Source organism: Crocuta crocuta, unplaced genomic scaffold (genome assembly GCF_008692635.1).
Source record: "Crocuta crocuta isolate KB4526 unplaced genomic scaffold, BGI_CrCroc_1.0 scaffold598, whole genome shotgun sequence".
Taxonomy (NCBI): Eukaryota; Metazoa; Chordata; class Mammalia; order Carnivora; family Hyaenidae; genus Crocuta; species Crocuta crocuta.
Genome location: NW_027532848.1, coordinates 745,400 through 758,273, shown reverse-complemented (window position 1 = coordinate 758,273; position 12,874 = coordinate 745,400). Strand labels below are relative to the sequence as shown.

Sequence of the window (12,874 nt, the reverse complement as noted above, 5' to 3'; positions counted from 1 at the left end):
AACCATCACATCTGATATTAACTAGCACAGAGTAAGCATTCAAATATTTACTGAACTGAACTGAACTCTTTGGTTGCCAGCAGCATCCTGGTGGATGTAAATTTTGAGAGCTGCTTGTAGTTATAACAGGTTGACAGCAGGTGCTAGATGTCAAAAGAAGAAATTTATATGGTTTTCTCCACTTCTTCTAAAATAAGCAACTCTCTAATAGACAGTACCTGAGAGGAAGATATTGGCTGGCATTTCATTAGCAAAAGAGATTTCATAAAAACGTGGAGAACAACAAAGTCTTTTTATTTCACCATGAAGGATTTCATACATTTGGTTGCAGCAATGAATGATAGGTTGACAAAGCTGCCATAAAACTGTCAGTTAATTCAAAAATCCTGTGAGAGTATTTTTGTTCTCATGCAGCAGAACATTCTCCCTTCTTCGGCCCTGTATACCAGCTTTTTAAGCAATATGATATGAACTCATTTCTTAAAATTTATACGATGTCACCGAATTTCTCAAAGAATTCCAGAATGGTTTGAAAAAGCCTTAGCTGAAGAAATAATTTTAAAGGAAATAATTCTCTCTTAAGATTTGGCATTCTACTTCAGAAGTTCCTCCCCTGGTTTAGCTGATAGGCAGCCGTATATTACACCCCCGCCCACTCCTTCATATTTTTTCATCTCTGGCTCCTCTGCACCAAATTCATCTCTCCATGATGGTACACAGCATTTAAAGAGCATCTACTGGATGTGAGGTCTTCACTGTAGAAACATCACATTTTATCTTCAGAATCATGGTATCAGCTAAAGTATTATTTATTGGTCCCACATCACAGATGAGGAAACCATGACTTAGAGGAGTGAATCCACTTGGCCAAGTGGATTGGTTGTGTATCTCGTAGATTATGGAGGTTTGTTATCCTCTATGTTTGCGACATGTCTAAGAGACAATGCTATAATTACACACTGAAGTGCATAGAAGACAAAAACATAACTGGGAGCAGTAAAAATTATAGCCAGATTATAGTAAACCAAGGCTGCTTCTAATATTATCAGTTCTCAAATACTCTATTTACTTATTTTTTAACTAAAGCTTTTCATTTGATATTCCTTGGGCCTTAGAATCATATAAACTTAAGTTTAAATCCGACTACATCTTACAGTTGACATCTTACTACAACTGAAGGCACATTACTTAAACTCTCTGGACTTCAGTTTTCCAATCCCTAAAATGAGAATAATAACATCTACCCTCCTGAGGTCATAGTAAATATTGAAAATAAAATAACTTACATGAATTGCCTTGCTTTTGATAGCATCACTCATGTATTTCTTTAATTCTATTTATCTATCTTATTCCATGTTTTGCAAAGCAAGCTTCTCCTTTTATTTATTTATTTTTTTAACTTCTCTCTCTCTTTTCTGCTTTGTGGTCCTTCCCAGGCAGCTACCAAAGACCTTATTAAATGATTTCCCATGAAGCATTCAAACAACCAAATTAGATTATAATTAAAATAACAAGAGCTAACATTTATTGAGCTCTTACTGTGGCTTGGATCTAAGTGCTCCTCATGTATTATCTCATCTAATTATTCGCCCAACCTCGAGGTAGATAAAAGTAATCTTATTTTGTAGAGGAGGTGACGGAGATCAGATAGTTTACTGAGATTATTTGTTTGCTCAAGGTCACAAAGCTACTGAGGCAAGACCAGCCCAGGCAGCTTGCCCTCAAAGCCTCTATGTGCTGTTGTTATAGATCTGTAAAATGGTAACAATGAGGGTTATGGTGGGAGAAGCTACAGAAGCAAGATTCTAAAATACAAATGTCAGATGAGCCATGTTCACCAATATTATTTGTAGAATAAACAGAGCAGTGTGAGAGAGGAATTCTTTCTTTCTGTACCTTCCTCACTGCTGTGTGAAGTATTATGGTATTATGAACTGCAGTAGTAATGAGCATGAACAAGAGTTTTGCCTAATTCAGAAGCCCCCCAGGAAGCAGTTTTAGATCACTCCAATCTTAGCTGATTTGGGTCCCTGGACCCAGCCCTTTTGCAGGAGAAAATGACCAGGAATGGCTGACATATTCAACAACCAAAGAATTGAAGGAAAATGAGTAATCTGAACATCAGAAATAGCAATGAGAATTTCTTATTTGAATGCACTGAGAATGAAATTTTTTCTCTCACCTAGATTATTACAACATGATTTCCATCGATATAATCACCTGAAAACAACAGATACCGTGGAAATCATTTTATACAGTGAAACATGTTGGTATTTTGCAGACCCAATTACTTGAGATTTCAGTACGGATATTACTAGTAGCGAGGAATTGCTTCGTATTGGACTTTTCTCTTGATAGAATGCAATAAGTATATATAGATTTCCCCAACTGTTCAAAGTTATGAACTGGGATTTACCAAGGAAGGAAAAATGTTTCAATATAGCATTATACTCTTACTGAATATTTTTCTTTATTTAGCTGATTCCTTTTTAAGTATTTCTAGAAGTTTCAGGGCAATAAAAAAGGAATACTGAAATCTTCAAATAAGAAAATACAATTTTATGAGCAAGTATTTTATTTCTGCTCTTTCCCTGAAAGCCAAATCTCTACTAAGGAAAATTCTATTTTGAACACAATTGGAACTTTATGACTATTGAATCTCCTTCCCATTTCATAGATTTCAAATGAAGAGATAAACTGTAGCCTAGCAAGGCTGCAAATGACATTGTTTAGATAAACATATCTTGTCAGCAGCATTAGAGGCTCCAGGCATATTTGGAATTAAGATTCTGGCTTAGGCTCTTAATAAGCAACATGACATGTCTCAACAGACACTTGGCTTTTAAGAAAATGCCTTTTTTGGACCACATGGATTGGAATCTTTCCACCATACAACAAATATTCATAAAGGTATTCATTCCTAAAAGACAAAGGCTTAGAAAAATAGAACTGTTCAAATTACTGGATATTAGCGGAGATAAAAACTTGCCCTCTGGTCACTCAATTTTAATCTACATCAAGAAAAAAAAAAAGGTCAATACAGTATCAAAAAAAGATTGTAAGAGATAATGGAAAATGTTTAGACAATGTTGAATGGATAGTGTAAAATAAATCAGTGTTATTTTCCTCTTAGGGAAAAATATAGAAGTTAGTTTTCATTAGTAAAATGACAAATGACTTTATATATAGTATGTTCAGATTTGCATAAACATTTTTGCCAAATTTCCCTATTTCTCCGGCAAGAAACAGGTCACTTAACTGTGTAATGGGAATTCAGTCTCATACTGAGCAAATCACTCACTAAGATTCATTCTTTTGGACCAGTATGTTGCAACCTGATGGAGAAAGCCTCATGGTTCCAGTTTGAGGGAGGAACATTCTACTACATCAGTGGAAGAGCTATCTATATTGGTCATTACAAGGCAATTTTGTTCTTATCTTGCTGGTTATACAAATGGCATTCTATAACTTATACAGAACTCTAAAACTTAAGTGTATTCTTCCTGTCCAGATTAGCTATGGAAGAGAAAGATGAGGTTTCTTACCAACTAGTTTCTCTCCTTCCTGGGCTCAACACTGAACAATATTTTGTAGCTTTCCTTGCCAGTAGGTGTCGTCATGTGACAAGTTCCAGCCAATAGGCTCTGAGCAGAATTCACACGTACCACTTCAGATCCTGCCTCATAATAAAGCTCAATGAACAATGCTTATTTCTCACCTGCCCATTAAACGCATTGGACTCTGATGTTCTGGACACAAAAGATGGAATGGGGTTTGGGTCTCTGGATGATGTCACAGAAAGCTGCTTATTTTGGACAGAAAAAAGTAAACTTCTGTGGTAAGCCACCAATATGTGGCATCTTTCCTATTATAGTGGCTAGTGCTACTCAACGAATATGTTAGCATATATCCAAATACATTGTTTGAGCAACAATGAATTACAATTTCAAAATCAAGAAAAATCTACTTCAGTTAACAATCATGACAAGTGTAAGAGGAAATGTCTTTAAGAAGTGAATTAAAACATATAATTGCAGATTGGGGCAAGATGGCGGAGAAGTAAGGAGCTCCGTACTTGCACTCGCGCCNTTGAATGCTGACAAAAACTGAGGACTGATGGATGTGGGGGGAGGGGGGGATGGGCATGGAGGAGGACACTTGTGGGGATGAGCACTGAGTGTTATGTGGAAACTAATTTGACAATAAACTATTAAAAAAATAAATAAATAAAACATATAATTGCAGACCAAAAAAGTATTTAATCCTAGTCCTAGTGATTAAGGTCATTAACAAAAACAATTAAAACAGGATGGAAATGGTAAACATTCTAGAAGGAACATAGACTTTCAAGCCAGAAAGAAACATCTGCAAATTCCAAGCTCTGATCTTTGCTTGTTTTGTAAACTTGAGCAGTTTAATTAAACTTTCTCACAAATTGCTTCCTCATCTATAAAATGAGGGATTATGAAATTTAGCTGGCAAGATTTTATAAAGATTTTATACACACACACAAACACACACAATATAACACCTACCGTCTGATACCTAAGAGGAACTCAATAAATAGTAGCTATTACCACTAAGTATTTACTAATACATACAAATATGATCAATAGTATTTTTCAAGTATTAACCTTTTATACTGGTGACTCTTTCCCCTCCCCCAAAATACTGGCAGCAAAGAATTCTGCTTCCACCTCCTTAGGAAAGTGTTAATGCAACAGAATGCAGATTATGAAGACATGGATTCTTGGTTTGAAGTTTCAAAAGCCTACGTCTGGTAAAAGACACAAGATTTGGAAGGAGAAAGAAAAGGTGATGAAATGAAGGATTTCCCTACTCCTACACTAGAAAAAAAAATTCCTCTGGTTGTGGAAAGGGATGAGAGGATCATCACAGGGGAAATAAATAAAAGTCAGTATTGATGAGTGTCCCTGGAGGGGAGGTAGGGAGAGTTAAGGGAAGAAATCGAGGAGGATCCAAGAGAATCAGAGAGCAGAGGCGAACTGGGCCTTATTCCTGAGGAGAGCCTCTGAGGGAAACAGCAGAAGACTAGTTTCCCCTTCTGCTTCCTCTACTCTTCCTGACCCCATGCACAGGCACTCTGAATCCCTCTGTATAAAGACCAGTCCATGCAACATCTAGACCCATGGCCCTTAAACAGCTTCCCAAGGCTCCCACCCATGCCAGCACGGCAGGAGGAATGGTACAGTGATTTCTGCTGTTACCGAGTATCACCCATGAACTGAAAACTCTTGGCACAATAGTTACAATTGACAACTATTTGGCACAAATTTGATGAATGCAAGAGGCCAATCAACTTCCAAGTCATTGCTGAAACTTTACATGTATCTTAGGTTTCCCACGCTTGTTAAAAGACTTACTGCGATCAGTAATGATGGTTCTAGCCTCTTGATTGCTGGTCTTGTTTTTCAAATTCTGGGCAGCAGTAATGAGTTCTTCCAACTGGGGGCGTCTCTGTTCCAAATCCTGCAGTGTTGCCTGAAGGAAAAAGTTTAACTTAATATTGAGGTTCACCAGCACTGTGCATACCTTTTATGTAATACAAAGTAAAGTGCAATTTTCAAGCCAACCAAAGCACTTCTGGAAACAAAAAAGATGTTACTGGATATAAATCCGTAATGCATAAGGCTTTACAGAGAACAATTTAACAGGAAATATGTTTCATTCTTAGATACCAAAAATATTTCAGATGAAAATCTTGATTATAGATTCGCTTCACTATTTAAGAGCTTAGATGGAGTCATTTCAGAGTTCCTGGGTTTACTTAAGCTAGCTCATGAGTGCCACAACCAAGAAATGTAATTTTTTGGATTATGACAATATTTTTAAGAGAAAGACAGCTGTTTACACTTGTAATCTCATTTTGTGCAGTGTCAAAATTAGTGTGTATTTGAGAAACAGAAAAAGCACCGAAGTGACCTGAGAGATGCAACTGATTTAACTTCTTTGTAGCTGAGCTTCCTCACCTATGAGAAGCTGATGCAGTGTGCTAAGTCAGTCCTTCCCCAAAGATGCCTTCAATGAGAATCACTTGACTCCTTTGTCTCACCACCCACCTTCTCCCCAACCATGAATAAATGAGTAGGGAGGAGGGCTTGGAAGATGTCTTTTTAACAAATTCTCTACTTAATTCTTATGATCAGGCAAGTTTGGAAAGCATCAGTCTAGAAGTTAATATTCATATTCTGTATTACAAATTAATTTAAAACTGATTTAGATAAAAAATACCTATGGAAGAAAGCCAAGAAATACATATGTGCATATAGGGAGCTTTATCAATTACTAAGAAACTCCCCTGTCTGTCAAGTGTCCATCTATAGTCTCTGTCACCTTACTCTCTCTACACTAAAGGTCCCATGTCCCAGTGATATTTACATAGAAGCTTGAGAAGCATAAGATTTCTCCCTTGTTCTCTTTCTAAAATGGAGTTCATTTTAATTTGGGAAAGCATAATGAATATTTATTAGTTTCTAACCCCTATATGACAGACGTTTTACACACATTCTCGTGTTCTTCGTCTCCTAATAACTGCTCTAGTAACTAAGCGAGGAATCTTTATGGTTTTAAACCTGATGCTGCTTCTCCTACCACAGGAGTCTGACTTCTGCTGATTTTCTAAGGATTTTTGGGCTCAGAAAGCTCGAGTTTTGATGATTTTTGCGGTGTTTCTTTTGTGAACAGGTAGGGACATAGGCCTTGTGATTTCAGCTCAATTGCTTTTGGTAGTATTAAAATAATGGCAAGAACTTATCCAAACATTACACATCTATTTTGAGCATTTTCCCCTCTCTGTATTGAAAATTGGAGGGGCTAACTTTTAACCAATTTTCCACATTTGTAAGCTGTGATTGCTCAGAAGAAAAATCCAATTTTCAGGTTTCTAACTTTTATGGTTTCTTTACACAAAAGGGTGTTTGAAATATGGAATAAATTGCCAAAGACAGCTATTGAAGTAAGTGGCGTAAGTCAGTTGGAGAGTACTGAACAAATTTTAAAGTAGGAACCAGATAGTGGTAGATAGATTTTATGAAATAAGATGGTTTCCAGGGTTAGAATGTTAAACTCTGGTCATCTGTGACACAGCCAGCTTAAAAGGCACTTTGGAATTCCTGGCTCTTAAATATTTAACACACGTTCAAACAAGTGTTTTAAAAACAGAATTATCCAGAAACCTCAGATAAAGTCAAATGTTTCCCCCAAATTTAACCAAGAACTCTATATAATACAAGTAGCAAAGCACACAAATTCATTCATTCACACACTCATTCTTTCACTTTGTAAATATCAAGTACTGCACACTGTTCTAGGCACTATGGAGATGATAAAACAGTGGACAAAGGGATTAGGTATGCTTTGTGTAATTTAAATGCAAGTTTGTGTTTTTTGATACTTGGACATTTTTATATAACAAAGATTATCTTTACCATTATTTTCCTTTGATTTAATATGAATTCACCCTCAAACAGCCAAGCTATTCTTTGCTTCTCTCTTTTGGATATATTTCTCCAGGCTGGCTCTACTTTTCTCCTTCTTTTAGGATCACAAAGTTCGTTTAAGAAGTATGTTGTAGAAGTAACCTGATCAACTTTAATCTAAATTAAACCTGACCACAATGAGCAGCTTTTACTGCTGAAATTAGCAAGCATGTCAATTTAGACTTAACACAAGCCATTTTCCTCTCTAATGAACAAAATAGGTCTCAGGGTATTGTGAAACCTGTTCTCTAGTTGGGTGATTCTCTAATTCTGCTGACAGACACATGCTTTGTAAGCACCTGAGAAGATTATTAATGACATCCTTTGAAGCAGCCTCCTTAGAAACCTACAGAGATTCACAGCTGTAATAAAACTATTCATTTCTAAAGAATTTCAAAACAAAGTCGTAACTCTTTATCCCACTCTTTGGTCAACACATACAAAGGTTCATTTATAAAAAGAAACTGCACAATAATAATATATATTGCTATGGGATTTATCAGACACTAATATACTCATTAAATAGAGGTTTCTCAGTACAGCACAATGGGAATTTTCTCCTTTGATTCTCTTTCCAGAAATAAAGGAAAGGATTTGAATATGGCATTTTTAAATATTTTTTCCATTAAGATGTTATAAAAAAACAGTGACAGAAAGACTTTCTTGCTAATGAACAGAACACACACACTCAGTGAAAAGAATAATTATTTTTTTCTTTTCACTTGGTTTTCTTCTGAGTGTATACTATTTGCTATTATAATTTCTCTTACCTGACAACTTGGTTTTAAAAGCTCCTAACTTTTCAAATAGAATGACCTTCATCTCTATTTCACTGAGCCACCCACAGATGGGAGAACACCTTAGATCTAATCATTACTCAAACTACGCACCTCCAAAATACCCATCTATGAAATTCTGTTCTTTGCCTCCCCATCTGGTGCTCTCACCAGATGCTTCTCTCTCAAAAACACTCTTTCTTCCCTAATCCTCATCCTCAATGACCTCTAGTCCTCTTCTATTTTTTGTTCAGTTTCCTCATTCTTGCTGCAGTGGTCCATATTCGTCATGCGAAACAAGTAGGATGCTGTCTATGCTTATTTTTCTGATAGGAGCCCGGATATTCATTACACACATAACTTTAGTGAACAAGACTAAAAGCATTACATGCTTAACAGTATCTAAGCATGGTAATCGAGCATGTCTACACAGATTCTATCATTCTGGAAAAAACAAACACAAGAGAAGGAAGGAATCAATGCTATTTCTAAGGAGTCATAAGCCAGCTACAGGGCTTTACTAAAAACAGCTTACCCCTTGGAGATGAGAATTCATCATGGAATCTACTAGCTGAGCAAAGAAGGAAGGAAAAAAAAAAATCTTCAAATACAAAGTGAATCAGAAGTCGTTAATCCTACTAAGTCCCCCCAGGGTTGAAGGAAGTGGTTATAAATAGCAGTCCTATGAAAAAGGGAGTTAAACAATGAAACTATACATACTCTAAGTAGGTCATTCTGAGCTCTTAGAAAGAATTACACTTTGTTATTGTACTTGGTAAAATAGAATTCTACCTAATACTCAAACAGAAAACTCTACGGTTTAGTTCAATGGTTAACATTTACATGTTTAAGAAAAGACCTGAAGAATAAATTCTTTATATTTTTAATATTTTCTACAAAAATCATCAGTCTTTACATATTTATATTTAGAACAAAGGCCCATGCTGATTTTCAGTTCTTGCCATTTTCAGAAAATAAATATTACTTACACGTGAGGTAAAATTGTAGACCACGTATTCTTTCATTTACAATTTAAAAAAATAACATCCAAGATGGACAAGGTGAAATAGTTTACTGAACTGCTCTGTGTATGGAAAAAAAATAAGCATTTAAGGTAGGTAGGGCCTAAACTGTAACCTTTCTTGTAACCCAAAGAGTTTTACCTGTGAGGATGCTAATCCTATGTCTAGCTTTCAACTGCCTCATTGAGCACCTTAATTCTGGCTTCTTTTCTGGCATGTGTTGCCTCTCCAAACAGGTTGGCCGAATCCAAAGCCGTCTTCTTTAGTAAGCCTCACGCCCAGGGCAAGTCCCAACACAGGGCTTGAACTCACGACCCTAACATCAAGACCTGAGTTGAGATGGAGTCGGACACTTAACCGAATGAGCCACCCTGGCGCCCACAAAGCTGTCTTTATTGTCCTCCACCCCCTCACTTCTCCTCTACATTTTAAACTAGACTGGATATTTTTCTACTTTGTATAACTTCTTTATGCCTCTGAATGTTCTACCACCATCTCTGTCGGTGACTTCTTCATGAACACCTTCTATCTGTGGTTAGCCTTTTGTCCTCCATTCATTGAGGAAATACTTTTTTAAAGGCATTTTATTTTTATGTAATTTAAAACTTACAGAAAAACTCCAAGAATGGTCAAAGAACTCTCCAGTATCCTTCACCCAGACTCACCAATTGTTAACGTTTGACCTCATTATATTTATAACTTATCGTTCTCTGTAGATATAATTATATGTGTATGTTTAATAGATACTCTTTTATGAACCTGCAGCTTAACCCTTTGTAATTTCAGTGTTCATTTCTTAAGAAATGGCATTCTCTTACATAACTTCAGCTCAATTTCGAAGTCAGGAAATGCACTACAATCTAATCCACATTCTTTATTCACACGGGGACAATTATCCCATTAATAGGGATATCCCATTTACTGGTCCAGACTCATGCATTGCATTTAGTTGTCATATCTTTTTAGTCTCATTTAATCTGAAATAGTTGTTTGACTTTCTTTGAGCTTCATACCATTGACTGTTTCGAAGGCCAGGTACTTTGCAGAATGCCCCCGAGTATGGGTTTCAGCAAATAATTTTTAGTGCTTATGTCAATCTTTGACCTAGGCACTGGTGATACAGAAACAAAGGAGGAAAAAGTATAATTCTCAAGGAGAAAACAAACTAGTAGTTAAGACAGGCAGTAAATAAACAATGACAATAAGCTGAGGTGAGTATTATGGTAGGGAACACACAGAGAGTTATCAAAGCATAGAGAGATATCTCATCAAATTTAGGGGTTAAGGAGGGTATTCTGAATGAAGTGGAACTTACATGGTCTTCAGCTCTTCTTTGTTTAAATTACACAAAATGTTTTAATTATCTCTAAGACTCCTTTTTTATTATTTTTTAAAATGTTTATTTTTGAGAGAGAGACAGAGTGTGAGCAGGGGAGGGGCAGAGAGAGAGAGACAGAATCTGAAGCAGCTCCAGGCTCTGAGCTGTCAGTACAGAGCCTGACACGGGGCTTGAACCCACAGACCTTGAGATCATGACCTGAGCCAAAGTCAGACGCTTAACCAACTGAGCCACCCATGTGGTCCTAAGATTGCTTTTTTTTAATAAAACTTTTTTTTTCAGCTTTATTTGGGTGAGTTTGACAAATAGAAATTGTATATCAAGGTGTACAACTTGATATCTCGATATATGTATACACTGTAAAATAATCACTACACTCAAATTAGTGAGTATAGTCATCTCTCAGTTACTTTTGTGTGTATGTGATGAAAGATCTACCCTTCTAGCAAATTTCAAATTTACAGTGTTATTATTAATTATAGTCACCATAGTGTATAGCGGACATCTAGAACTTATTCATCTGAAAACTGAAGGTATGTACCCAATGATCAACACCACCCCAGTTCCTTCTCTTCCAAGCTCCTGGCAACCATCATTCTACTCTGTTTCCCTGAGTTCAACTTTTTTAGATTCCAAATATAAGTAAGATCACACAGCATTTGTCTTTCTGTGTCTGGCTTATTTCACTTAGTATAATGTTCTCTAAGTTCATCTATGTTATCACAAATGGCAGGATTTCCCTCTTTCTTCAGGTTGAATAATATCCCAGTGAATATATATACACATACCATATTTTCTTTACCCACTCATGTGCTGACAGATGTTTAAGTTGTTTCCATACCTTGGCTGCTGTGAATAATGCTGCAATGCACATGGCAGCACAGATATCTTCTGGAGATCCTGACTTCACTTCCATTGGATATATATCCAGAAGTGGGGTTGCTGGACCCTAGGGGAGCTCTACTGGTAACTTTTTGAGGAGCCCCAATACTGTATTCCATAGTGGCTGCACCGATTTACATTCCCGCCAGCAGTGTACAAGGGGTCCCTTTTCTCCACACCTTCTCCAATACTGTCATCTCTCAACTTTTTGGAAACGGCCATTCCAACATGTGTGACGTAATACCTCCCTGCGGTTGTGGTTTTTATTTCTCTGATGATTAGCAGTGTTGAACATTTTCTCAGGTACTTCTTGAACACTTGGCTGTCTTTGGAAAAAGGTTTATTCAGGTCTTCTGCCCCTTTTTAAATCTGATTACTTGTTTTTTTGCTATTGAGTTTCAGGAGGTTCTTTGTATGTATGTTAGATCTCGACCCTTTATCAGACACATGATTTGCCAATATTTTCTCTCATTTTGCAGGTTGCCTTTCATTCTGTTGATTTTTTTTCCCTTTGCTGTGCAGAAGCTATTTTTTAAATTTGATGCACTCCCACTGGTGTAGTTTTGCTTTTGTTGTCTGTGATTCTGGTGTCATCCAAAAAATCATTGCCCAGACTAATGTCAAGAAGCTTTCCCCATGTTTTCTTCTAGTAGTTTTATGTTTACAGGTCTTTAAATATCACTGCTGCTAATACCCAACTGTGGTGGCCATGACAACATGCAAGCCTTTTACAACTGGGACCTAACGGACTGAGGAACCCAGCTGCTGCCTTTGGAAACCCATCAGTACAGTGAAGAGAAGCCCAATCTCCTGCAGACTGCTCCCCACCAATGACCGAATGTGATGGCAATGCTAAAGCAGAGCCTTTTTTGGGAGACATGGGGCTCTTGTGGCTGACTCCAGCTTGGAGACTCCCCCTCCCCCCCCGCTCCCGACAGCTTTGCTGTATCTTCCTTAGAGTGCACACTGGGACGCTTCAGCACAACCTTCTCTCCCTCTTTCTTTCATCTGTGGGCAGGCTTGCATTTTAATGTAATGGCTCTCCCACCTTCCTTCACTTCCTCCCCATATCCTTGCACAAAGATATTTCCTCAAATAAAATCATTTCCTTTTTACTCCTGTCATGGGATATTTGATCTCAAGCCCCAACTAATACACCCACTTTTGCCCTTCTAGACCCTAAACTTTTCATCAACTCTTCAGATCTACATAACATAGTGATTCCATGGTATTACCACTTAGATGTATAACTCATAATTTCTGAACATTATTAGTATTCCTCTTAAGATTCAAGTGAATTAGTATTTTAAAAGCACCCCTAATAAAAACCACAACTACTTTAAAAAAAAAAAAGTA

General features: G+C 36.9%; 1 protein-coding gene across 1 annotated transcript in view; it reads right to left on the bottom strand.

Annotated features, from left to right (window-relative positions):
• Positions 1-12,874, bottom strand: part of DMD (dystrophin) — a 637,032-nt gene that overhangs the window by 586,685 nt on the left and 37,473 nt on the right. The window contains exon 2 of the mRNA XM_077745468.1: positions 5,385-5,502. Within this exon, the coding sequence (XP_077601594.1) occupies positions 5,385-5,502 (118 nt within the window). The remainder of the gene's footprint in view (positions 1-5,384; positions 5,503-12,874) is intronic.